At 46.2% G+C, this 26,840-nt stretch overlaps 2 protein-coding genes across 3 annotated transcripts in view; both read right to left on the bottom strand.

The window, feature by feature from the left end:
• C9 (complement C9) overlaps positions 1 to 7,654 on the bottom strand; it is a 37,414-nt gene extending 29,760 nt beyond the window's left edge. Inside the window, exons 1-2 of the mRNA XM_084833130.1 lie at positions 7,561 to 7,654; positions 4,453 to 4,546 (exon numbers count right to left, since the gene is read on the bottom strand). Coding sequence (XP_084689256.1) covers positions 4,453 to 4,546; positions 7,561 to 7,628 — 162 coding nt within the window. The 5' untranslated portion in view covers positions 7,629 to 7,654. The remainder of the gene's footprint in view (positions 1 to 4,452; positions 4,547 to 7,560) is intronic.
• Positions 7,655 to 13,992: 6,338 nt separating this feature from the next.
• Positions 13,993 to 26,840, bottom strand: part of DAB2 (DAB adaptor protein 2) — a 56,029-nt gene continuing 43,181 nt past the window's right edge. Inside the window, exons 12-16 of one of the 2 annotated variants that reach the window (XM_084833129.1) lie at positions 20,504 to 20,787; positions 20,239 to 20,413; positions 19,402 to 19,514; positions 17,159 to 17,233; positions 13,993 to 16,346 (exon numbers count right to left, since the gene is read on the bottom strand). In XM_084833129.1, coding sequence (XP_084689255.1) covers positions 17,168 to 17,233; positions 19,402 to 19,514; positions 20,239 to 20,413; positions 20,504 to 20,787 — 638 coding nt within the window. In that variant the 3' untranslated portion in view covers positions 13,993 to 16,346; positions 17,159 to 17,167. Of the gene's footprint in view, positions 16,347 to 17,158; positions 17,234 to 19,401; positions 19,515 to 20,238; positions 20,788 to 26,840 lie in introns of both variants that reach the window. The other variant, XM_084833128.1, reaches the window with a different exon arrangement.

Below are 26,840 nucleotides of genomic sequence, written 5' to 3' on the forward strand. Positions count from 1 at the left end.
CAGGCAGAAGTTTTTCCAGCCCTACTTGGAGACATCGGGGAACCTTCTGCGTGCAAAGCCTGTTCTCTTCCACTGAGCTAGGTCTCGTCCTTTGTAACTCTGCCATATTTCCCCACCATTTCTTCCATCTTTTTTCTTACTGCAATAAAAGCCGTTTAAGAAGAAAAGATGGAATAACTACACAATGGCTTCTGACTGGTAGTGCTAGCAGCCCTCTGTCTGGAAGCACCCTAAGTAGAAAGAAGCCTTCTTAAACTATACTGCAATGTGCCACTTGGTGGCACTCTGTGTTCTTAACAACCACACTACTACTGCAGCCTTCCCCAGCCTGGTGCCGTTTCGAATGACAGCTCTAGGGATGGGAGAGAATTCTGCCACGGACGCCAATGAGGCCTAATCTACCAGCTTTATGGCCGCAAATGGCGTCCACTACGCCATTTGTGTCCCTGTTTTTCCCCACGATAGGCTATGCAAATATTTGTGAAGCTTATCGCGTGAACAGGGACGCAAATGGTGTAGTGGACGACAAATGCGGCCATAAAGCTGATAGATTAGCCTAAATGCAGCCGTAATCTACCAGCTTTACGGCCACAAATGGCGCCACTATGCCATTTGTGTCCAGAGACTCACTTACCCTACCCCAGTGATACGGCACAGCAATGGGAGCCGGCTATATTGCCAGCGAAGTGGAGCCGGCGGCCAGCTCTGCAGGATTGCCACGGAGCAGAACTGGCCTGGTCAGATTCCAGGGGGGAGGGACAGATCGCCTCCCCCCCGCGGACCCCCCGCACCGGACTTGGACGTAAGGGATTCGTACATCCCTAGACAGTTCTCAGCATTCCTGAGCATTGACCATGCAGTGTAGGGATTATGGGGTTGAAATCCAAAGCATCTGGAGGGCCCCTGCTTGGGGAAGGTGGCACTGTTGTATGTGGATCCTACCATTTCCTTCATTTAGCACTCCAAGCGGAGTCTGCAGTGAATAATTAATTAATTAATTAAAATTATATTAATTCATTTTTTACAATAATTTATAATTTTGTATAACAGAAATTATAAAATAAATAGCAATAAAAATATTTTTATTTTATATAAAGTATATAATATTTTATAGATTTTACAGAGTTATATATATATATATATTATATAAATTTATATAATGTTATATAAGTTTTATATTTATATAATTATATAATTTTATAATTTCTAAATTCATTGTAAATAATTATTCATTTAATTTAATATAAATAATACATAATTATTTAATAATACATAATTATTTATAAATAACTAAATAATTATCTGAATTACAGGAATAGAATATAAGGGCTGAAACAGTCTCATCCATCATAGAGACTAACTCATAGCACCCAATTCTGAACACCAAATTCTCAACACCCAACGGTTTTGTTTGTCCCTTAATCTGAGGGTGCTTAGTAATACCACCAATGTTCAACTTTACCTGGTGGGCCTACAAAAACAGAGGTGTCCCTGCCACCACCACCCCGAACTTTTGCTGAGAAAGTTTAACATTACTGAGCCAGTTCTGAATCAAGTCAAGTGGAGTTTGTCCATCACCAATCATGGAGACTAAGGCTATCAATAGCTGTTAGTCATGATGGGGATATATATTAACTCCAGCAACAGAGGCAGCATGCCTCTCAGTACCAGTTGCTGGGGAACAAGAGAAGGAGCGTGCTATGTATTGCACTCATGTCCTGTTTGTGGGCTTCCCACAGGCATCTTTTGGCTGCTGTGTGAACAGAAGGCCTTTGGCCCAATCCAGCATGGCTCATCCTATGTTCTTTTGATGGGTCACAATACAGAGCAGAAACTGGAAGGCTGTAGTATTGCCAGAGGTCTGCATAATCCAAGAAATACAATTCAGAATATATTTCTTACTAATACATTTATAACAGGCCTATACGACTTGTGGCCCACCATAGGACAACAGGGCAATAACCAAGGTTGTGTTGGTGGAATGGAGTTCCATGAAGCTAACCTCTCCTCCCCCTCTTTCACCCGGCAGCACCTAGAGGCCTCCTCAAATGCTATGCAGAGGCCTGGAGGACCCTTCTGAGTGGGCTGGGCTATGGCATGGGGAGCTGAGAGGGAAGGGGAGATCCTGAAAACTGAGCAGAGGCACCTTCCATGGGCAGAGAGATCCTGCTCATGGAAGGTGCCTCCACACCAGTTTTGGTGTCCTGCCCTTCATCCCATCACAGCCTATCCCATTCAGGAGTGTTCTCCTACACTCTTATGTAGCACTGGGGGTAATGGGCTCTACGGGCTTCTGGGAGAAGGGTAAGTTAGCTCCCTGGAACTGTGTTCCACCAGCACAGCCTGGGATGTTGCCTGTAGGAAGCTGCCTTACACCAGGACTGAACATTTGCCCATCTACCCAGCCTTGTCTAGTCTGACCGGCAGCAGCGGCTCTCTGGGTCTCAGGAAGATGGCATTTCACATCACCGACGACCTGATTTTCTTAAATAAATTGAGTCTAGGCCTTCTGCATGCACAGCCTGTGTTCTGACACTGACATACAGTTCCTTCTCTGGCCTGTGATGAAGGCAGCCATTAACCAAATATTGTGGCCAGCTATTTGCTTGACAATCGCCCTGGTTTTGCAGTACCAGGCAGGCAGGAAAACCAGCTGGAGAGCTGTGTTTGGCTTGGCAGGTCCCAGGTTGGGCAGGCATCTTCCAAGACAGGGGTCCCCAATGTGGTGCCCACAGGCACCTCCAATAGCACCTGAGAAGCTCTCCCTGACCCCTTCAAAAATTATTTTTAATTAAAACTTGAAAAACGTTAGGGCATCAGGTTCTTTTTCCTGTTCCTGAACCTGTCGCTGTTCAGGTGTTCAGCAGACAGGAAGAGAAGGAACGAGCTGCTTCCTGGCCTGCCCAATCTTCTTCTATCTCCATAGACCTTTCCCCTTTGCTCTCTCTCTCTCTTTTTTCCCACTCCCAGCCTCTAGCTCCCTATTTCTCTCCCCCAACCATTTCCTTGCTATTTCTTTTCCTTCCCCGCCTCTAGCCTTCTTCTTTCTCTCCTTTCCTAGCCCCTAACCTCACTATTTCTCTCCCTCTCACCCCTTTGCCTTGCTATTTTCCACTCCCTCCCAGCCTCTAGCCTCATTATTTCTCCCCACCCCCACTCTTATGACTAGCCAGACCCACACAGCAGCCATTATATGACTAGCCATATCCTCCATGGGAGCCATTTTGTGGTGGCATGGCGCCCAAAGCAGTTTCTCAAATTCCCCGATGTGCCCACAGGCCCAAAAAGGTTAGGGACCCTGGTCTAAGAAATAAGATGGCTGAAACTTGCTGAATGTGTTACATTGTCACCCAGGGCTTCTAGGCTGATTCATCTAGACCCAGAGACAGTGATAATTTAAGGCCAATTTATGCAACTGGTTTTTATGTGGAGATTTCAAACAGGGATGGCTTCAGGTAGGGCTTAGTAAGATCCCATCTATCCTGCCTTTCCCATTACGCAACCATTTGCCACCTCCTCCTATCCGGTCCCCCCACTCAGCTAAGTGGATTCCCTCGCAATGCTGAGGTTGGGAGTTGGCAATTGTGAGGGTTAAGGAAAAACCAGGTTCTCCTGCAAGTCTTGCCTTCTGGGGGAGGGCAAGCACCTGAAGGCCTTCTCCCTTCCCTTGGCATCTTGTTGTGAGTCTGGGAAGCTGGTTGGCAAGAATGGGAGCAGACGTAGGCCAGGAAAAAGTCCCAACAGTAAAAGCTGTGTGACAGTTTGCCTCAGGAGGTAGTGGGCCCTCCTTCGCTGGAGGTATTTAAGCAGTGGCTGGATGTCCATCTGCAGTGGTGTAGTGGTAAAGTTCTCAAGTGCAGGCATTCATCATGACAGTCCCCATAGCCATGCCCACAAAGAGAGACCAAAAATTCAGGCAGCTGTGTTGATCTAACCATTTTCATCTCTACCAGGAGCAGGTCTTTTGTAAAGCTAGTGGGTCTTAACTGCCCATTCAAAACCACCCCACCCCCAAATACTTCACAGTATATATTGTTGCCCCCAGCTGCTGTGAGAATTGTAGTTAAGCTCAGAGGGAACAGGGAGGTCTGAGAGGGGTGGTGGCAGCAGGTGACTTCAGTGTCCCTGCTAATCAAAAAGTATTAGCTCTGCGTCCCTGTGAGCCCTGGCTCCACTACACCACTGTTAATCTGTCAGGGATGGTTTAGTTGCAGGCTCTTGCGCTGAGCAGGGGGTTGGACTAGATGATCTCCAGGGCATCTAGTCCAGAGATCTTCCAACTCTAACATTTTATGATTCTTGGACAGCAGCCTATCAATGGTTCTGAACAGGGAGACCGCAATTTTAGCTCTTGAGGGTAATCACAATTCATAAGCCTATCTTTCACAAATGTATCAAATCTTATGTATAAATACCCCTAACTAGAAGATAAGTCACATGCTCATGACTCACTCTTTCTTTTGTGCAGGAATTACATGGACTCCATTCACTCCAGCGGCTCAGCAAGCAGTCGATGGGTGCTGGTGCAGCAGGTTCTCTCGCCAACCTTGGATAGAACAACAAAATGTTCTTTCTTAACATGCAGTAAATACATGCACAGCTGCACAGCTGCACAGGAATGCATGTTTTAAAATAAAAAGATTGTATGTTTATTCAGAACTGTGCAGCTGTGTAGGTGAGTACTGAAAATTAGCCTCCCCTCAAAAATGGCTGATCAATCACACCCCATTGTCAAAGCGGAGGACATGGAGGGCACCATGGTTTTCCTGCCCACAAGTTCCTTCCCCCTGCCTGAGATCAATGGTGAAGGTGGGGGAAAATGTTGCAAAACTGTAAAAGTTAGAATACAGCTAGATTACAACACACATAATCCAGTAGCACAGAGAAACCACAGTCATAGAAAAAACTCATAATAGAAGTGGTCTGGAAAAAAACAAAAACCCCTTGGGGTGGGGATCTTCATAGCGATGGATTTCGTTCGCTCTCCACTTTGTAGGGATGTACGAAAGTCACTTACCTTTTCGCGGATGTGATTCGCGGTGGGGGGGAGGCGCTCTGGTCCTCCCCCCCAGAATCCTGCCCGGCCGGCTCCGCTCTGTGGCGGCTCCGCGGAGCAGCCGGCCAGGGCCATCTGCAGCCGGAGTTCTGGCCGCGGACAGGCTGCTGTGGACGCAAATGGCGGCCGCCGTAGTGGCTGCCATTTGCGTCCAGCCAGGCTGCCATGATAGGCTACGTAAGTATTTACGTAGCCTATCACGGGCCACGGCAGGCCAAAAAACAACAACAAAAAAACAGCGTACGCAAATGGCGGCGGCTATGGCGGCCACCATTTGCGTTCCCTATTTTTCGCCATTTTATCCTACGTAAATATTTACGTAGGCTATTACAGCGGGGAAAAAAAGGGAACGCAAATAGCGTAGTGGGTGCCATTTGCGTCCCCTCCCCCCCGCCATTTTAGCCTACGTAAATATTTACATAAGCTATTACGGCGAAAAAAAGGAACACAAATAGCGCCAATACGCTATTTGCGTTCCCCATTTTTTTCACTGTAATAGCTTACGTAAATATTTACATAGGCTAAAACAGCGAAAAATAGGGAATGCAAATGGCGGCCGCCATAGCCGCCGCCATTTGCATATGCTGTTGTTGTTTTTGCTTGCTGTGATAGGCTAAGTAAATACTTACATAGCCTATCATGGCAAAGAGCAGATGCAAATGGTGGCTGCGGCAGCCGGTCAAAAGACCAGCCGCCGCCGCTGCCGCAACATCCGCCCCAGGTAAGCTTCGTCCCAGGGGGGAATCCGCGGGGGGGCGGGGGGTGGGAGGCCGTTCCGCCATGGGTTTTGGGGGGCCGAATGACAGTGCATTCGGCCTCACTGAAATCCACAGCGGAATTCTCTGCCATCCCTATCACTTTGCTATTTTTTTTACTGGAGTCGAATCTGCTCCGTTTGGGGACACACAAGGCTTGAAAGCCTGGATTATCCCAAAGCTAGCCTGGGGCTCTCGGCAGGTCACATGGCAGTCTACCGTGAATTGTTTGGGTGGCTACCGGGTGGAGTCTCATCCACATCAGCACTTAGATAGTCTGTTCCCTCCCTCCACTCTTGCCTTGTTGTGCCCTTTCTGCTTTCTCATGCCAGTGTGGGTTAGCGCCTGCCTCCCCAAACTATGCCTGATTCCACCCTTTTTTCAATATTACCATCCCTCTAAAACTTCAGTAGTGCAATAGCAGGTGTAGGCACTCCTGTACAAATGTGCTATTTCACGATAGCACTATTTCGTGACAGTGCTATAGTGCTATAGGGGTATAGCTACTCCTGTTCAAATGTGCTATTTTGTGATAGTGCAAAATAGTGCTATAGGGGGTATTGGTATTGCTACACAAATGTATTATTTCACTATAGTGCAATAGGGATATCTTTTAAATGCACAATTATAGGTTCCCAGTAACTACCTTGGGAACCCGATCTCACTTAAATGGCAGAAACATCGGGGAAACACAGGCGGAGGAAATACTGGGGAAACACCAATGACTTGGGGAAACTTCAGTGAGGTCATGGCCAGGGCAAAGGCACACCCCTGGGCAGGGCTATCATGCCAGAGTAAATGAAGAGAGTTGGTGCACACCGCAACAGAAGTTCAGACAAGCCAAATTAAGGAAAACAATTGGACTGAAAGTAGTCTCAGAAAAAGTGGTTTTTCAGCCCAAAACTCCAGGATGACTGCAAGATGGCCACAATATCATGTGCCCTGAACAATCTCCAAGACACAGCAAACTCACAGTATATCACTTGTGGAGACATCCCCCCCCCCCGATATTGAGGAAGAAATTGCATCTGAATGTGTTGTGTGCCATGCAAGTGAGTGAGACACTATAGTACCAATTAAAAAACCCTAGTGTAAACTGGCCAGAAGATTTGGTTTTAGGAATTCTATAACCTAAAAATATTTGCATTGAGATTTTCATTTCAAATAATGCACAGCTTACAGACTGATTCTTTAGGGCTGTTTAGACAACATGCTAACCCACACTCAGTGGTTGAGTGTGGTGAATGTGGGTTGTTGTTGAACTGTGGGTTAGCCTGTTGTCTTAGTTATAAGTTTATAACAGGCCCGTACAACTTGTGGCCCACCACAGGACGATAGGGCAATAACCAAGGTTGTACTGGTGGAACAGAGTTAACACTGCATGGTTAAGAAGCCATTCTGCAGATGTTCAGACACCATGCTAACCCACAGTTCAACAAACAACCCACAGATCAACACCAAGCCACACTCAACCACTGAGTGAGGGCTAGTGTGTTGTCTGAATGGCTCCTTTGTATGTTTAATTGGAAATAAATTCTACCAAGTTCAGTGGGTCTGACTCCCAACTATTTCAGCCTTACGTACCATTCCGATGCTGCTTAGAGGTAGTAAAATCAAGGGGAAGGTAGTGGGAAGCATTACACTTCCTCATACTCTAACTTCCAGAAAGGAGAAAATAGAATGCTGAGAAATGTGAAGCAGCTTTCATACAGAGGAGAGCTGAATTTAATTTTTAGAAAATTAGCTTACCTTGTCTTCCCTGCTGAGGCAAAGCCAAAAATTAAGAATGCCCCTATAAGAGGCAAGAAAGTAGACATGGTGCTGTTCTTGATCTCAATGCTAGAAAAATCCGTACTGAAACTGGGGGCTTTTAATCCATTCTGTTTTGTTATATATTAGCAGGACAACAAACAGAAGCAGTGCCAGAGGTAGGCTGAGTCTGGTGTGCGGACTTACGAGAAATGCTCTCAAGTTTATTGACTGTGCTGCATGCAGAAAGTCCTGGGCATTCCCCAAAGAAAGATGGAAGACCAGAAGGGTCAGAAGCTTCTGTACTTCCTTTCTCCAAGTCCACAAATTATGAGCAACCAAGAAAACAACGGTAATACTTCACTGTTTCACTGTAGTGAAACAAAGCATGGCAGCAACTTCCGCTAGAACAAAAGGGAAAGGAATGTAGACGGCACACCTAAGAGCAAGTTAGACCACATCTTCAGGGTCTCATATAACTGAAAAGCTGACACTAGTGTTGCATGTCAGCATTAGCAGTTAATGTTGAAAGTGTGAGTGGCAAGCAGTGTTGAAGGTGCATCTATGGGAAACTATGGAGTCCTCAGTGAGATGATATTGGTAGATAAATTACCTGGAAAAGGAATTTTATACCCCTTTTTTTTGCTGATGCATAAGTGGCCAACCCACTTCAGAAGCTCTTTAAAAGGCCTCTCTCTACTGTGAGAAAATTGCACATTTTATGCCAATCTGTGTCCCCTTTTTGTTTTGCCCTCTTTTTTGGTGAGGCATAATAGCCACCCTACTTGGAAATAGGGCAGGACCAAGGCATTTCGCTTCCAGGGGCAGGCAAGATGCCCCCTTCCCCAATTCTTTGTACAGAGTCCAACCAGACTGCAGTGCTTCCAGATGGAGGACTTCTAGCACTACCAATCAAAAGACACTGTGAAGCTATTCCCCCTTTTATTCCTTAACATATTTTTTATGGTTTTGGAAAATGTGGTGGGAAAACATGGCAGGCTTACAACTTGAAGACGATGTCATCTGGACCATGATGAATTCCATGAATGAGGCGGGATGACTCCATGTATGTGGCCTGCTGTGGATGCACCCTAGTCTTGAAACATGCTAGCGGTGTTCCTTCAACATTGGTGACAGGACATTGTCCTCCACCACACCTGAGAGCAGCAACTAGCTTAGGGGACCTAGGGGGAAGGGCAGGAAGGCTGCTGCTACCACCACTGCCCTGCTCATCTCAGCATCTGCTGCCTGAAGCAGCTGCCTCATTCTGCCTAATGGTAGGGCTGGCCCAACCTGGAAAACTGCTGCTCATTAGCCATTGCTTCTTCAGTCCTGTGCAACCACAGGAAACAACAAATACATTCTGAGTTCATGTGGCCACAGGGAAGCCCAAGAAGGCATGAACTGAGGCTACAAATTTTTACATAGGAAGCAGATTAAGATGGTTGAATGGACTGTACCACTTTAGACCACAGGTGGGAGACACCACTTTTTTAAAAGCTCCCCACATTAAAACAAACAAACATATCCCTGCAAACAGAATAACATTGAATTTGGGGAAACGTTTTCTAATCAAGCCCCTTTCCAACTATACTGATTTTCTAATTCCAATGATTATAATTTTTTTAAACAGAGCATGGAATTCACAAATGATATTTCCCACCTGTACTCTGAAGTGGTGCAGTCCATTTGACTACCTCCTGCTGCATGTGAAGACCAGGCCTGAGAATGTGCCCCATAGGTATTTTACTGTCTATAAATTGTTGAAAAATCCACCCTGCACTAGAACAAATCTTGGAAGAGCAGGGCAGGTTAGGTGGGTGGAGTTGGGAGCATTACCACTCCCGCTGACCAGAAGTCATGCAGTTGCTTGGGATGATAGGGAACTGCAGGTGATAAAGTAGCAAGGAGCACAAATAGGAAATCTGCCAGTACTTTGTAACTAAGCCCTTGTTTGGAATCAGATTGTTTACTTCTAGAGATGCTCCTATGCAGGGGGAATGTTTGATTCTTTAGCAATCCATGCCTGATAAAAGAAATTAAACATTCACTAGCAGTTTGTCTTAGTATTGGTGCTTGCTTCTCCAGCTGCCAAGTTCTGGATTAAGCAACTAACTTTACTGCAAACTAGAACAAAGTTTAGAGACTCTCAGACTGTTTTCGGAAGCATATTTAAAGAGAGCTGTGGCGCTAACAGCCACAGTGGAGTGGGGACTTGGATCAGTGGTAGAGCGCATGCTTGGAATAAAAAAAGGTCCAAAGTGCAATCGCCTGAGGATGTGGATAAGACGCTTGCATCTGTTCGACCCACCACATGCTCTCTCGACCCTTGCCCATCATGGCTTATTCGAGCTAGCTGCAGGGGGCTGACCAGATGGATCATCATTGTGTGATGGTGTGGTCCCTGCTGCCTTGAAGGAGGCAGTGGTACAACCACTCCTAAAAAAACCCTCCCTTGATCCAGAGATCTGAGCTATTACCCGGTCACAAATACCCCGTTCCTGAGTAAGATGCTCGAGAGAGTGGTGGCGTCTCAGCTGCAGGCGCTCTTGAATGAAACTGATTATCTGGATCCATTCCAGTCTAGGTTCAGGCCTGGTTTTGGGAAGGAATTGGTCTTGGTTGCCCTGATGGATGACCTTCTTTGGGAGAGGGACGGGGGAGTGCCACTCTATTATTTCTTCTCGACCTGACAGCAGATTTCAGTACCATTGACCACAGTATCCTCCTGGACTGTCTCTGTAAATTGGGAGCTGGAGGCACTGTTCTACAGTGGTTCAACTCATACTTGCAGGGTCAGTTCCAGAGAATAGCATTGGATGACTGTGCCTCTGCCCCGTGGTAGTTGAACTGTGGGGTGCCACAGGGCACCATCCTCTCCCCAGTGTTATTTAATATCTATATGAAGCCGTTATGAGTGATCATCAGGAGATTTGGGGCAAGGTGTCATGAGTATGCTGACAACACCCAGCTCTATTTCTCTGTGACATCTGAATTGGGAGAGGCTGCGCATGTTCTAAACTGGTGCCTGGATGCAGTTATGGCTTGGATGAGGGCCAATAAACTGAAGCTGAATCCCAACAAGATACAGACCCTATGAGTTGCCAGTTCCCAAGTCCAGGAATTGGGGTGTTTGTCAGTTCTGGATGGAGTTGCACTCCCTCTGAAGGAGCATGTCTGTAGTTTGGGGGTGGTCCTGGATCCATCTTTGTCACTGGAGGCCCAGGCGGCCTCAGTGTCCTGGAGTGCCCATTATTATCTTCTGTTGGTATGCCAACTATGCCCATGACTGGATAGGGATAGCCTAGCCACGGTGATCTGTGCACTGGTAACCTCACGATTAGATTACTGCAATGCACTCTGTATGGGGTTGCCCTCGTGCATGGTTCAGAAGGTGCAGCTAGTGCGCTCACTAGGACACATAGCTATGCTCATGTAACTCTTGTGTTAAAAGTAGGGCTGTGCATGGACCCCTCACTTTGCTTCAGATGCTGACTTGGATCTTCTGAGGCAGCCCCACTTCACCTTGGACCAATTCAGGCCCTATCCACTTCAACTTGGAGCCAAATCCAAAATGAGATTTGGATATCTGAATTACTCGTTTTTGACGTTTTCCCATTGACGTGCATTGGAAAACACAAATGGCCATAACTTTTCCAATTTTCATGATAAATACATGAAGTGTGGGAATCTTGCAGCCCCCATGTAGGGGATCCCACCTGCCAGATTTCAGACAGTTTGGCCCAGTAGTTTTTGCATTAGGCAGAGTTAAAATTTCATTTTTTCAACAAAAACTCTCAAAGCGAAGAGCTATAACTTTTCACTGTTTCCACAAAAGTGCAGTTGGTGATCTGGTTGGGTGCTGGAAACCTCCACCTTGTGGACCCATACTTTCCCCACCCCATCTCCTCCATTGTGGCCTGCCTAAGCCTCTTGGGGGCGAGGGACGAAGAGCTTGCAGGAATTCTGGCACTACCAGCCTTCTGCTTGCCCCTGCTGCCTGCCTGCTGGGATGCGGGGGCCTCTTCCTCTAGCAAGACTGATTGGGGCTGCATCCTTAAGTACAGGATCCAGCTGCTGCTGGTGTAGTGCCCTGGCTGTTTCCTCTGCTCTGAGATGCCTTGCAGTGGCAGCAGACGGCAGTGCTGGGATCCACTCCCACCTCGAAGTGGTCCCACACAACGCTGCCCTGATGTTTCTGTGGAGACAGAGACTGCCCACCTTGAGTCTTGGAGTCACCACACAAGCAGGAGAACAATGGAAGAGGGGTCGGGTGCTGGAGCCTCTGCCTGCTGCTCATCTTCCCCCACACCCTGGAGGATCTCCTTTTCTTGACCCTCCACCACCCTGAGGATTCAGACTAGGGATGTATGAAAGTCACTTACCTTTTCAAAGGGTGACATTCGCGGTGGGGGGGAGGCGCTCCATCCCTCCCCCAGAAATTCTCTCTGGCCGGAGAGAATCTCCACGGAGATTCTGCAGAGCCGCTGGCCAGGGCTGCCCGCAGCCGGACATCCAGCCACTGGGCAGCCTGCAGGGACACAAACGGCGGCTGCCGTAGCCGCCGCCATTTCCGTCCCTGTATTTTGCCATGATAGGCTACGTAAATATTTATGTAGCCTATCACAGCAAACCCCCCCACAAAAAACAGCAGACGCAAATGGCAGTGGCTATGGTGGCCGCCATTTGCGTTCCCTTTTTTGGGCTGTTTTAGCCTACGTAAATATTTACGTAGACTATTACAGCAAAAGAAAAAAAAGGAACGCAAATGGTGTAGTGGCCGCCATTTGCGTTCCTTTTTTTTTTTTGGCCGTAATAGCCTATGTACATATTTACATAGGCTAAAACGGCAAAAAAAAGGGAACGCAAATGGCAGCCGCTGTAGCCGCTGCCATTTGCATTCCCTTAGTTAAGCCGTGATAGGCTACGTAAATACTTATAAAGGTAAAACGTATTACAGGAGGGTGGGGGGAGACCCAAGGAAGAAACCCCAAGTACTAAATCTTTGGGGTTTTAAATTAAAAAATAATAAATAAATAAATAAATAAACCTACAAAAGAAAGGAGAATTGGGAAGGAAGACGTGCATGCACGCACCCCCTCCCCCCAGCCAAGTTCAGACAGAGCCCTCTCCAGTAACACTGCCTCTCTCGAAATGAGCAAACGTAGCCTGGTTTGTTCAGTATTCCCCCGCTCTTCCACCACTGTCACTGACTGGAGATTGCTAGGTTCCATTCAGCCCTAATTTGGCAACTAGAATTGCCATTCGCCAAAGCTCGCTCCCCCCCCTCCTCCCCCCTCCTGGATCTCTCAAATGGATACATTTGGAGCCATCCTGTCTGGGCTGCTCAGAAGGCAGCAGAATAGCTACAAACCTCCGAGGCCGACAAGGCACCTTGCCAACAAACTGCTTCACTTCAGAGTGCCTCAGGGCTGTTCTGATCTACCTCATATCACACCAAGGCACCTCTGAATCAGCCCGCTTCACCTTGTGATTCGCGCTTTGGACTGAAGCGGTGCACAGCTCTAGTCAAAAGAACTGCACTGGCTGCCTATTAGCTACTGAGCCAAGTACAAGGTTATATTATTGTCATACAAAGCCCTAAATAACTTGGGACCAGGATACCTTGTGGACCACTTTTGCTTATACTTACCCAGGTGACCTTTAAGTTCAGCAGAGGTAGGGATGGCGGAGAATTCTGCCATGGACTCCAATGAGGCCGGATTCTAAAGAATCCGCCCCCTGGAATCTGTGGCGGAATGGAGCATTCACCTCTGCCTCCCCCCGGAATCCATCCGGGTTGGGTCCATCTTGGCGTCGATCCTGCAGAGTCAGCCGCCTGCTCCACATCACTGCCAAATGTCAATACAGCCAGCAGCCATTGCCGTGTCGTATCACTGCAAGTCTCCGGACACAAATGGCGTAGTGGGTGCCATTTGCGGCCATAAAGCTGGTAGATTAGCCTAAATGAGCCACTTTACACTTACTTACAGCAATACAGCATGGCAATGGCTGCCGGCCGTGTCGACATTTAGCAGTGATGCAGAGCAGGCGGCCGGCTCCGTGGATTCCGGGGGGAGGGACGGATCACCTCCCCCCGCAGGCAGATTCCCCCGTGGAATGAAAGGTAGGGAATCCGTCCATCCCTACGCAGAGGCAGCTTTGCTGGTCACTCCAAAACAAATGGAATGTTGCAGTAAAATACCCAGACAGCGGGCCTTCTCGGTAGCGGCGCCCACCCTCTGGAAAACCCTCCCTTGTGTAGGTCAGGAGGCAGAAAATGTGACATCTTAACACTTCCTGAGAACCCACTTGTTTACCCAAGCTTTCCCTGAGCTGTAAGTAAATTATGCTGCTCCATTTTACTCTGAGTTTTTTTTTTTTACTGTAGTTCGAAGTGCTTTTAATGCTGCATTATAATGTTGTGTTTTTAATATTGTATTTTAATATCAGAGAGATTTCATTATATTCCGTGGTATATAAATGTCACAAGTAAATAAATAAATCAGGCAATAACAGACTCCTGCCCAAGACTGCAGAACATAAGAGCCCTGCTGGATCAGACCAAAGTTCCATCTTGTCCAGCCTTCTGTTCACACAGCATCCAACCAGCTACCTGTGGGAAAGCCGCAAGTTGGACATGAGTGCAACAGCACGCTCCTCCTTGTGTGCCCCAGTAACTGCCTCTGATACGGGAGGTAATATTATGACAGTTAACGCAGAGGTAGTGATGATGCACCATGGAAAGAACTATACTTACACGTGTCAGTTACATTGCATGTTGGGACACATGGTGACAACCACAATACTGTCTGTGTGTAAGTTGCATGCGTGCACACATCCTTCCCTAGCGGACTCCAGACTTCTCTAAACATCCTTGTCCATGATGAAAACTTGCATAGAGTAGACTATTCTGAGGAGTACATACCATTCCTGTAGGATAGCCAAGGCTGTTTCCCCTATTGCCCAATGGGGATTAAGTGCCCACTATTCTCCCAGAGTGGCACCAATGTAGGAGGCGTAAATTCTTTAAGATGGACATCCTTTCTGTTAAAGAGCTTTATTATTCCCTGGACATGCTCAGTTACCCAATAATTGGCCGTTCTCCGCCCCCCGCTGCTGCTGCTATGCCTTTGAGTATATGGAGGGTGGGTTGGGGAGTGAATAATTTCTGTCAACCTTTGTCTGCTACCATTTTGGTATGTTTGGTTGTCTCCCTTCTATTGACTATACACAAGCCTAGGTTGTGTACCCAGTCATGGGGCTGGGGGGGAGAGCAGTATCAATGCCATATGGCCCCACCTACATTCCAAGTACCTCAAGGGCCCTGGCATGATTATAAAATTACGTTGTAGTTACATATGCTTCTGCATATCTATTCAGTAAATTAGAGCCAGGGTACATAACCAGTACTTTCATGTGCAAGTGAAGAAGATATTTAACTATATTAAAGTGTTTTCATCTATAAAAATATATGCCACTCTTGAAATGAAGTTACATTTAATTGTCAGAACATTTGACACCTGCTTTTTACAGTGTAACACAATCCATAAGTTCCTACATTTCCAGTCTGAGACAAATACATATAAACTGATAGCTTTTTGCATTACAGGAAAGTGCAGTAGAGTATGTACAGAGCAGATTGCATAAGTGGCTGGAAGAACAGATCACTGCAGAACTCATGTTTTCTAGTAAGCAGATCTCCAATTTTGCATTTACCTAAACATGGATACCATTTCAAGTTTGTATTGGTAAGTGCCATAATGGAGACCACCACCCTTGGCTTTTGCATCAGTTCCGCCCAGTTTCTTAGGACCCTTGTTTAAATGGTGCATTAGCGCTATGCGGATAACTCCAGCCATACCATACTTCGATTTTCCAGCTTGCAATTTGTTGTTCAGAGTTTGATTGCTTTCCAGTTTAACAGCATGTTCACCAAGCCTTCTTATAAACACTTGTCTATTTTGTCTATCCTTTTCTCAGTCTTGGTTTGCTTAAGGAACCTGAGAATCTTGCTAAAGGCCAATTCTGTAACACCAGATGTGCTGGGGAAAGCAACGTTAAAGTCATTTCATCCATCCTGGACAAGAGGTTGCCAAGAGTATCTGAACTTCCACTAGACTGCATCAGCATTAGAGCCAGTCATTAGACTTCTAGAACTCACCAGATTCGCGCCAAACACAGTATTTGCTCATTTTGTAATTCAGACATCACCTTGACATTTTGGGTGGGAGGGAAATTGAGCATTGGATGTTTTAAAAGCTTGCAGTAAGGCTGGGAGTCTGCAACGGTACTTGACCATTTTATGTTCTAGGTGACTCAGTGCTGCAACTTCAGCTTATGGTCCTCTTCCCTTTTGTGAAGGTGAATAGACAATCATGTGGTTTCATCCCAGAAGGGTGTTTAGTTTCTCATTCATTTAAGTGCTTCCAAGCCTTGACAGAAGTGAAAGTAAAGGACTAGGAGACATCACAGAGTGTTCAGTTACTTAAATCTACATGGGCAGAAGTTCACCACCAGTTCCAGTTTGGTCTCTAGCAAATTCCTTCCTTGGCTTCAGATGGCTGCAATCCAGGGATGTCCTGGAATGAATTGCAATCCAAAAGTGGATGAAGAATGAGGCAGATAACGCAGAGTGAAGACAGTAACTTGTTACATCCTTTTTGCCATAGCAGTCCAGTTATTCCTTTGCTGATTACACTCAGTTCTGGTCAAGAACAATGAGTGTGTGACCATTCCACCACTGGGCCACACAACACTTGTTGTCTTGAAGCTCACTGTATGGACTATTGAAAATATGGAGACAAAATACCAGATAAATGATTACTTGGATGTGTAAGCGGAAGTTGATGAAAGATCATGCAAGAATCAGTCCTATGTTTGCATCTTTTGCTAGGGAGCTCTTAACAGATATGATGTTATAGAATTCAACATAATTCTGGGTTATCAGGAGGAAGCAGCATGCTGGTGCACCTTGCCCGACCACTCCTACTGCAAGTGGGAGTGGCTAAAGAGCCCCAGACCTTCCAATTGTGTTTAGTGTTATGTGCACTTCAGAAACTCTGACTTGTCTCCTCCCTGAAAAACCAGAAAAATGAACACTAACCAAACCACAGATGGAAGGGTCCATGGTTTGTTTCAGTCACACTCACTTGCAGCAGGAGTGATCAGGCATCAGGTACCACCATGTGGCTTAGTTTTCAGTTACCCAGAATTGTGCCTTGTTTTCAGTTACCCAGAGTTGTGCTTCATTTTCGGTTACCCAGAGTTGTGCCTCATTCCCAAGGACCCAGAATTACTGCTGCATGCAACCCAGAATTGTCACTGCATGCAAACTGGGCCACTGTTCAGGTGCAGAATATCATGGTTTCCCTCTGCATTGGCCTTTTGCAACCTTGAAGGCTGAAAACTGAGTTGTTACTGGCCAGCTGGTATCTAGTAACACTTAGCCTCAATTCACATTCTGAACAGTTGCCATCTTACAGTACTCCACAGCTACTTTTAAAGAAAGGCCAAGACTTGCCTTTTAGATGGTGGAGTTTCAAGTTTAGGATGAACAGAATCAGGATTGACTGCCACTGAACTAAAAGCCACTCACCTATCAAGTCTATGCAAATGGATTTCCAAATGGGTCACCGAATGGAGCAGAAGACAGCAGTGGTGGAGCTGTAGTCTAGAGCAGAGAAAGAAAACAAATTAGTCTTAGTTTCAAATTATGCTGAAATAGTTTGTGGATAATGCTCTACAGCAAGGGTGTTGAACCTCTTTCAGCCAGAGGTCCTAATCCAGTTTTGGAGAAGCTCTCAGGGGCCACCTTCCAGTGGTAGGCGTGGCCAAAGGCAAAAAGGGTGGGACCAAAACACCAGAGTATTTTAGTTTAAAGTTATTCCTGCTAGTAACTCAGTCTCGGGAGAGGCATTTCAACCCATTGTAGCTGCCCAGCAGCCATCCCCCTGATGAAGCCCCCATGTGGCTGCCCACCATCCATCCATCCCATTGAAGGCCTCCCTTCCTTCCCAAGCCGCCATCCAGACAATCCAACCCTTCCCCTCCATTTTTCTTCCTGGCACAGTGGCAGTGGCTCCTCCTCCTCACCTGGCTGCCCCCTGGAAAGCTCCATGGCACCCTACCAGCCAAGTGTGGCCCCCATGTGCAATTTCAAAAGACCATTCTTTTAATTTACGTTTTGAGTAGCAGCAATCTGAACCAATCAGATGCTGCCTTTGGGGGTACTTGGCCAATGAGGGCACAGGAGCGATATAAAGACTGTAATTGGCCATGCTGCCCCGAAGGCAGCATCTGATTGGTTCAGATTGCTGCTACTCAAAACGTAAATTAAAAGAATGGTTTTTTAAAATGGGGCACTTTGGGGCCTGCAGGTCTTGGCTATGGCGTTTCCCAGGTAAGTGAGGAGGTGGAGGGCTGGGGCAGGGGCCCAGGCACAGATGGGCTCCTGACAGCTGCCCACCCTGACACAAGACCTGCCCAGAATTTGTTCAGGCATGTAACCCCTCCTCGTTCATTTGGTTGCGCATCAGGTAGGAATGGGAGAACAAGTGATGTTCGAGCTCGTTGCAGTTCTCCATTTGCTACCTCAATGCTCATCTTGCCCTGTTCTTGCTCCCAAACACAAGCACCTTTCCCCACCACCGAAACAGGAAAAGTACACATTTTCGAACAACAAAAAAAGTGCACTTACCAAACATGCACTGCAAAGGTGAACTTTCCCCCATAGGCTAAAGCACAAAAGTACACCTTCGCAGGGGCAGAAATGTGAATTTTAGGAAGTGAGCATTTGTGGAAGTGCGCACTTCAAACGCAAATGCAAGCTTGGGAAATGGTGAACATTTCCAAGGAATTATGCTCCTAGTTGCATTTGGAGTTGGACATGTTTGATTTGTGGACAGAAACGAAATACTTGTACATCCCTAGCATCTTTGCAGTCCATGTAGGATGCCTGGATCCAGAACGTCACTTGCACGTGGCCTTCCTTCTAACTACAGGCTCAGGATGTTAAGAGTATTGTTTATACTTATAGAACCATTAACAGAAAAAAGGAGGTGTGTGTTATTTTTCTGATGTTTTTGAGTGCATCTAATCACTGGGAGGCAGCCAAAGGTGCTGTGTGTGTGTTTTCTTTCTATTACACATCTCTCCATTGCACTGCAGCCTCCCAGGCCACCTGCCATTCCTGATCTGAAAAAAGCCCATGGGAGGAATTACTTCATGATGTCTTTCCCAGGGTTTTAATTGAAGTGTGGGGAGCCAAGGAGGCTGCTGGCTCCCAGAGAGATGATTGTGCAATGAAAAACACAACATACGTGCGCACTCCTCGACCACCTCCTAACTAAGGTGAGCACAAGAAACCCAAAACCAGTCCATGAGAATTTATTTGAAACTTTCTTCACCATTGAATTTCTTTTCGAAATCAGCTTCTTTTCTATCAAACTGAAAGGGAATGGTTGAAAAGAATGTGGGGGACATGTTGGGCATAGCACTACTTTTAAAAGGACATGGCGTATGATCATTCCACCAACTGACCAGTTTCATGGTCTGTCCTGCAAGGTTAGTCAGCACAGCTCGCTGTCACCTTTGATCATGCAACCAAGTTGGAACAGGAAGGGCTGAGGCAGAACATTTAGAGAGCGTAGTGTAACATTTGGAAGGGCCGAGGCAGAACATTAACAGATCGTAGTGTAACATCTTAGGCAGTTCAGCTTCCATTGGAATAGACTGTCAAGGATTATGGGAAAGAAAGCACTGGCATCTGGCTCACTATACCAAGCAAGTTGACAGCCCCCAGTGAACAACTCAGAACTGGAAGCTCACTCAGATACTTACTGAACTTTGTGAGGGAGCAGCGAAAGGGTCCATCTTAAAAGGGTTTTCAAATAGGTCTTCAGCAGGCTTGGTAGACGGCACAGTATTTTGCCTGGGAACAGGCTTTGGTGGTACTAGGTTGTAGAAAATGACACTTATCAAGCTACCATTTTAAAGTCACTCTAAGCAACCTATTGCATATTATGCAGCAAACAAGTCCACGTTTTGCCAGCGAGCATGCCCACATTGCATGTGCTATGCAGCGGCAAGCAACATGGTGTCTGCGAGCAGCAAGGCTCCTCTGGATACCTTTCTTGGCTCTACCCCTCCCACTTAAAAAGAAATAGCTGCAAATCTGGTCCAGAGGGTTGGGAGTTCTCTGGAGAAGATTTGGAGGGCACACGGGGGCCTGCAAGGTGGAGGAGAGGATGCGGAATTCCACATCCGCAAGTTGTGTCCTTCCGCTGGCAGAACGAAGGATCTGGACCCAACCCGATATCTTCTCCAAGGCCACCCATTGAGTTTGCAAATGGGCTGAGGGTTGACTGGGGACTGCCTTTGTTCTACTATCATGAAGGTCAAGAAAGCGTTCAAGTCAGAAGGGATTACGGAATATTCTCTTCCCTGGACACTATTTAAGATACCCATCACATACACTCAAGTATTTGCACTTAGCTAATCAAAATGGGTGGGCAACAGGAAGGCCATCCCTTTTAAGATTACTCAGAACAGCAGCTTTACCACCAATTTTAGGAGACAGCCAACTAGCTTCAAAGTCATCGTGGTCAGCCAAGTCTTGAGGAACCCCCACTTTGTTATTGAAGTAAGTGGCAAAGGCTCCAGAAGTGCCCGACAGACCTTGCTGTTGCTGTTCGGCCCTCCTTGCAGGCACGGCAGGCAGCTTTGTCAGCTGGAAGTCTTTGAACATCTCTTTTACATTCTTTATCTCTTTATCCCCAAGTGGATCCAGAGCGGTGAAGGCATCACTCTCTTTCTTGATCAGCTCCTTCTGAGGCGCAGTTCTGGGAGGGAGCTGAGGAGGAGGAGGAGGAAGACTAGCAGATGACATGGAAGACAACATAGATGGAGGATGGGCTGCTAGTGTGGATGGGAACTGGCTGACCTGGAATGGGTTCCCAGTGGCGGATGGTGGCACCCAAGCATTCGGAGGAGAAACACGTGCAGGCTGACCCCAGAGATCGGGAGCTGGAGACTGGGCCGGGGCTCCCAAGGAGACAGGCTGATTCCAGTTGGGAACTTGTGGAGTGGCACCAAAACCCAGAGGTGTTGTAAAGCTCGCAGGCCGAGCACCCAGAACAGAGCCAGGAAAGACTGAAGGCGGCTGGCTGAAGACTGCAGATTGAGGACCCCATGCTGGTGTTGGGGGAGGCGCAGTAGGCAAGCCACCTGAAAAAGGCAGGGGGAGACCACACACACACACACACCTTCAGCATAATGCTTAGAAGTATCATTGGACAACTCCAAACACTTTCGCAAGGCAACCATTTAGTGCCTTGTAGATACCAACACAGGGGTGTACGTAGTGCATCATCCACCTGCATTTTAAACAAGACTTAGTTGTTCAGTCAATGCACACATTTGTGGCGAGCCTAGGAATGTGAAGGCCTGGAAAAAATGGGGTACCCTCCATTTTCCCCAGTGATTTTTTTTGAACATTTGGAAATACATGTTCCTTAATTTTTCCATTTTCCCCCAGTTTTTGTTTCCCAGCTTTCACATCTCTAGGCAGGCCCAATATTATTGTGTGCAAGATACAAGTCTTTTACTTTTATTCTGACTAAAAAAAATTAAGTTCTTAGGATGGGTCAAATTCATTTTTTTTCCTGGCTGGGTATCCAATGCATCTACTATAACGTTGTTCTTCAGCTCCGTACTTGATCTTACTTATTAACATTCAGGTTGCAATCCTATGCATGTTTTGACAAAAAAAAGATCCTACACCTTCCAGCATTCCCCAGCCAGCCAACGTTGTAGGACTTTTTTCTGTCTAAACATGCACAGGATTGTACCCTAAAAGACAAATGTAGTAGTTCTACTTTAGCAATGTGGTTCTCAAACAATGGCACCCGAACGTATTGCTTATGCACATTTCTTCCTGCCCCCAAGCAAGTTCTCTTTCCAGCCAAGTTTGGCTTGCCTAAGATCTGTGCCAGAGCCCTTGCACACACACTGTTACTACTAGCCTTTTATATAAAAACATGGAATACTGCCTTCTCAACAGCTGCACACTCCTTACGGCAGGAGCGGGCAACTTGTGTCCCTCTAGACATTTTGGCTGACAGGTTGCGCAGCCCTGCGTTATCGTGTTCTCCCCAAAGATAATCAATGGCCTACTTTGAACATAAGAATATAAGGAGAGCCATGCTGGATCAGACCACGGGTCCATGATCTAGACCAGCGTTCTGTTCACACAGAGGCCAACCAACTGTTGAGGGGATACCAACAAGTAGGACATGAATATAACATCACCCTCCTGCCGATGTTCCCCAGCAACTGGTGTACATAGGCATACTGTCTGTCTGATACTTTAGGTAGCATATAGCCATCAGGACCAGTAGCCACTGATAGCCTTCTCCTCCATGAATTTGTCCAATCCCCCTTTAAAGTCATCCAAAGTGGCAGCTGTCACTATATCTTGTGGTAGCAAATTTCAACTATGCGCTGGGTGAAGAAGCCCTTCCTTTTATCCGTCTTGAATCCCCCACCAATCAGCATCATGGGATGACCTGGGGTTCTAGTATTGTGAGAGAGGGAGAAAAATGTCTCCCTATCCATTCTCTACCTGACTTGGATTCCTGCCCTCTGACTTGGATTCCTGCCCTCTGACTTGGATTCCTGCATTGAGCAGGGGGTTGGACTCCATGGTCTTGTAGGCCCCTTCCAACCCTACTATTCTATGATTCTATTATACTTCATGCATAATTTTGTAAGCCTCTATCATATCTCCCCTCACTTGTCTTTTTCTACGCTAAACAAGCCCAGCTGTTGTAACCTTCCCTCAAAGGGGAGTTACTCCAGCCTCTTGATCATTTTAGTTGCCCTTTGGTCCTGCCTTTCACTGTTTACCTTTTAGGCAAGCAATGGGAGTATGTCATATTATCTGCTTTTAACTATTTGATTTTTTACATGTTTTAAATTTACAAATTGTTTTATATTGTTAACCACCTGAGGGCACTGTTGTGCCATGTGGCAGACAGGGATGTATGGATTTAAGGATTTTTTTTTGTTCCAGCAGGCCTCTGGAGATAACTAGTCTGGACCCGGGAAAATGCGACGTATGGATACCATTTTTGTTGTTCTTGTTGTCTTTTAATGTTTTAATATATTTACAATTTTAATATTGATGATTCAATTATATTTTTAACTTTTATACAGTTCTATAAATAAAAGTATAAATACATTTTAATTGTAGCAGTTTTAACGTTGTAAGGCCGCCTTGAGTCCCAGTTTTGGGAAAAAGGCGGGATATAAATAAATATAATAACAATAATAATAATAAAGGATGTCCGACAAATCTATCTGGGGGGCGGGGTGCACCTCGCCGAGCTTTCATCAGCCGGGCCCCCAGACTTTGGCTCACTTTCCTGGAAGCTGGCCCAACTAAATCTGCATCGAATTGGGCTAGCTCATGGATTTGCTATTTTTTCCCCTTGTAAATGAAAGTTGAGCAAATTCTCCACCCCTAGCTAGAGGCAACCCCTTCATGGATCACTGCCTTGTTGTGGCAAAGGGGCTTGCGTAACTCAGTGAAGCCATAAGCTATGCCGTGCAGGGCCACCCAAGATGGACAGGTCATGGCAGACAGTTCTGACAAAATGTGGTCCACTGGAGAAGGAAATGGCAACCCACTCCAGTAATCTTGCCAAGAAAACCCCGTGGAACATGTCACAAGGCAAAAAGAGATGACGCCGGAAGATGAGCCCCTCAGGTCAGAAGGTGTCCAATATACTACTGGGGAAGAGCAGAGGGAATTTCCAAGTAGCGCCAGAAAGAGTGAAGCGGCTGGGCCAAAGCTGAAAGGACACTCAGCTGTGGATGTGTCTGGTGGTGAAAAGAAAATCCGATGCTGTAAAGAACAATATTGTTTAGGAACCTGGAATGTAAGATCAATGAATCAAGGCAAGCTGGAGGTGGTCAAACATGAGATGGCAAGATTGAACATGGATATCTTGGGAATCAGCGAACTAAAGTGGACAAGCATGGGCGAATTTAATTCAGGTGACCATTATATCTACTACTGTGGGAAGAATCCCTTAGAAGAAATGGAGTAGCACTCATAGTCAACAAAAGGGTGGGAAAAGCAGTATTGGGGTACAATCTCAAAAATGATAGAATGATCTCAGTACGAATCCAAGGCAAACCTTTCAACATCCTAGTAATTCAAGTCTATGCCCCAACCACTGAGGCCAAAGAAGCTGAGGTTGATCGGTTCTATGAAGACCTACAACACCTTCTAGAACTAACACCAAAAAAAGATGTCCTCTTCATCATAGGGGATTGGAATGCTAAAGGAGGAAGTCAAGAAATCACCGGGATAACAGGCAAGCATGGCCTTGGTGTACAAAATGAAGCAGGACAAAGGCTAATAGAGTTTTGCCAAGAGAACACGGTGATCATAGCAAACACTCTTTTCCAACAGCACAAGAGGTGACTCTACACATGGACATCACCAGATGGTCAATATCGAAATCAGATTGATTGTGTACTTTTGCAGCCAAAGATGGAGAAACTCTATACAGTCTGTAAAAACAAGCCCTGGAGTTGACTGTGGCTCAGATCATGAGTTGCTTCTTGAAAAATTTTGGCTTAAATTGAAGAACGTAGGGAAAACCGCTAAACCATTCAGGTATGACCTGAATCATATCCCTTATGAATATACAGTGGAGGTGACAAATAGATTTAAGGGATTAGACCTCATAGAGTGCCTGAGGAACTATGGATGGAGGTCTGTAACATTGTTCAGGAGGCAGCAACGAAATCCATCCCAAAGAAAAATAAATGCAAGAAAGCAAAGTGGCTGTCTGATGAGGGTTTACAAGTAGCTGAGGAAAGAAGGGAAGCGAAAAGCAAGGGAGAAAGGGGAAGATATACCCAACTGAATGCAGAGTTCCAGAGAATAGCAAGGAGAGACAAGAAGGCCTTCTTCAATGAACAATGTAAAGAAATCGAGGAAAACAATAGAATGAGAAAGACTAGAGATCTCTTCAAGAAAATCGGAGATCTCAAGGGAACGTTTTGTGCAAAGACGGGCATGATAAAGGACAAAGAAGGCAGGGACCTAACAGAAGCAGATGAGATTAAGAAGAGGTGGCAAGAATACACAGAAGAACTATACAGGAAAGATCTGAATGTCCCTGATAGCCATGATAGTGTGGTCACTGAACTTGAGCCAGACATCCTCGAGAGTGAAGTCAAGTGGGACTTAGGAAGCATTACTAACAACAAAGCTAGTGGAGATGACAGTATTCCAGCTGAGCTATTTAAAATCCTAAAAGATGATGCTGTTAAAGTGCTGCATTCAATATGCCAACAAATTTGGAACACTCAACAATGGCCGCAAGACTGGAAAAGGTCAGTTTACATTCCAATTCCAAAGAAGGGCAATGCCAAAGAGTGTTCAAACTACCGCACAATTGCGCTCATTTCACATGCCAGCAAGGTGATGCTCAAAATCCTACAAGCTAGGCTTCAGCAGCATGCGAACCGAGAACTACCGGAAGTACAAGCTGGGTTTAGAAGAGGCAGAGGAACTAGAGATCAAATCGCCAACATTCGCTGGATCATGGAGAAAGCAAGAGAATTCCAGAAAAACGTCTATTTCTGCTTCATTGACTACGCTAAAGCCTTTGATTGTGTGGATCACAACAAACTGTGGCAAATTCTGAAAGTGATGGGAGTACCAGACCACCTTACCTGTCTCCTGAGAAACCTGTACGAGGGTCAAGAAGCAACAGTAAGAACCAGACATGGAACAACCGAGTGGTTCAAAATTGGGAAAGGAGTACGACAAGGCTGCATATTGTCACCCTGCTTATTTAACTTATATGCAGAGTACATCATGAGAAATGCTGGGTTGGATGAATCACAGGTCGGAATTAAGATTGCCGGGAGAATTATCAACAACCTCCGATATGCAGACGATACCACCCTAATGGCAGAAAGCGAAGAGGATCTAAAGAGCCTCTTGTTGAGGGTGAAAGTGGAGAGTGCAAAAGCTGGTTTGAAACTCAACATTAAAAAAACGAAGATCATGGCATCTGGCCCTATCACTTCCTGGCATATAGAAGGGGAAGAAATGGAAGCAGTGACAGATTTTACTTTCTTGGGCTCCAAGATCACCGCAGACGGTGACTGTAGCCATGAAATTAAAAAACGCTTGCTCCTTGGGAGGAAAGCTATGGCCAACCTAGACAGCATAGTAAGAAGCAGAGACATCACCTTGCCGACAAAGGTCCGTCTAATCAAAGCTATGGTTTTCCCAGTAGCAACGTATGGCTGTGAGAGCTGGACTATAAGGAAGGCTGAGCGCCGAGTAATTGATGCGTTCGAACTGTGGTGCTGGAGAAGACTCTTACGAGTCCCCTGGAGTGCAAAGAGGTCAGATCAGTCAGTCCTAAAGGAAATCAACCCTGAGTGCTCATTGGAAGGACAGATACTGAAGCTGAAGCTCAAATATTTTGGCCACCTAATGCGAAGAGAAAACTCTCTGGAAAAGACCCTGATGCTGGGAAAGACTGAAGGCAAAAAGAGAAGGGGACGGCAGAGGATGAGATGGCTAGATAGCATCACCGATGCAATGAATATGGACTTGAGCACACTCCGGGAGAGAGCGGAGGACAGGAAGGCCTGGCGTGCTATGGTCGATGGGGTCACGAAGAGTCGGACAAAGCTGTGGTTTTCCCAGAAGCAACAGACTTAACAACTGAACAACCCAGTGAAGCCAGGGCTCTCAGGGACACAGTACTGGGGTTTTCTTTTATTAGCAGGGACAATGATGTCATCTGCCACACCCCTCAGAATTCCCTGTTCCCCTCTGAGCTTAGGCACAATAGTTGGGGGGAAATGAATTTTCCCAGGAACGATATATTGTTCCATGTTGTGATGCAAAGTATTTTGGGTTGGCTTGGTCCTGAATGGGCAGTTAAGACTTGTTAGCTTTACAAAAGACCTCCTCCTGGTGGAGACAAAAACTACCAAAATTGGTTTGTTGATATAGATCAACACATCTATCTGCAATCTTTGATCTCTCCTTGGGGGGGTGGCTATGCACTGTGGGGATGAGTGTCTGCCCTTCAGAATGTACCACTACGCCACTGCCCGTTCGCATGACAAAGCTAATGAGATTGAAACATGCAGGTAGTTCTGCCTCCAGGTGTCTGTGCCTGATTGAATCAGATGGGGTGTGTGCTAGAAAGAGTCTCTTAAAAAAATAATCATTT

The sequence above is a fragment of the Heloderma suspectum genome, chromosome 2, assembly GCF_057233095.1.
Source record: "Heloderma suspectum isolate Gila_16-S chromosome 2, 16-S_ref, whole genome shotgun sequence".
NCBI lineage: Eukaryota > Metazoa > Chordata > Lepidosauria > Squamata > Helodermatidae > Heloderma > Heloderma suspectum.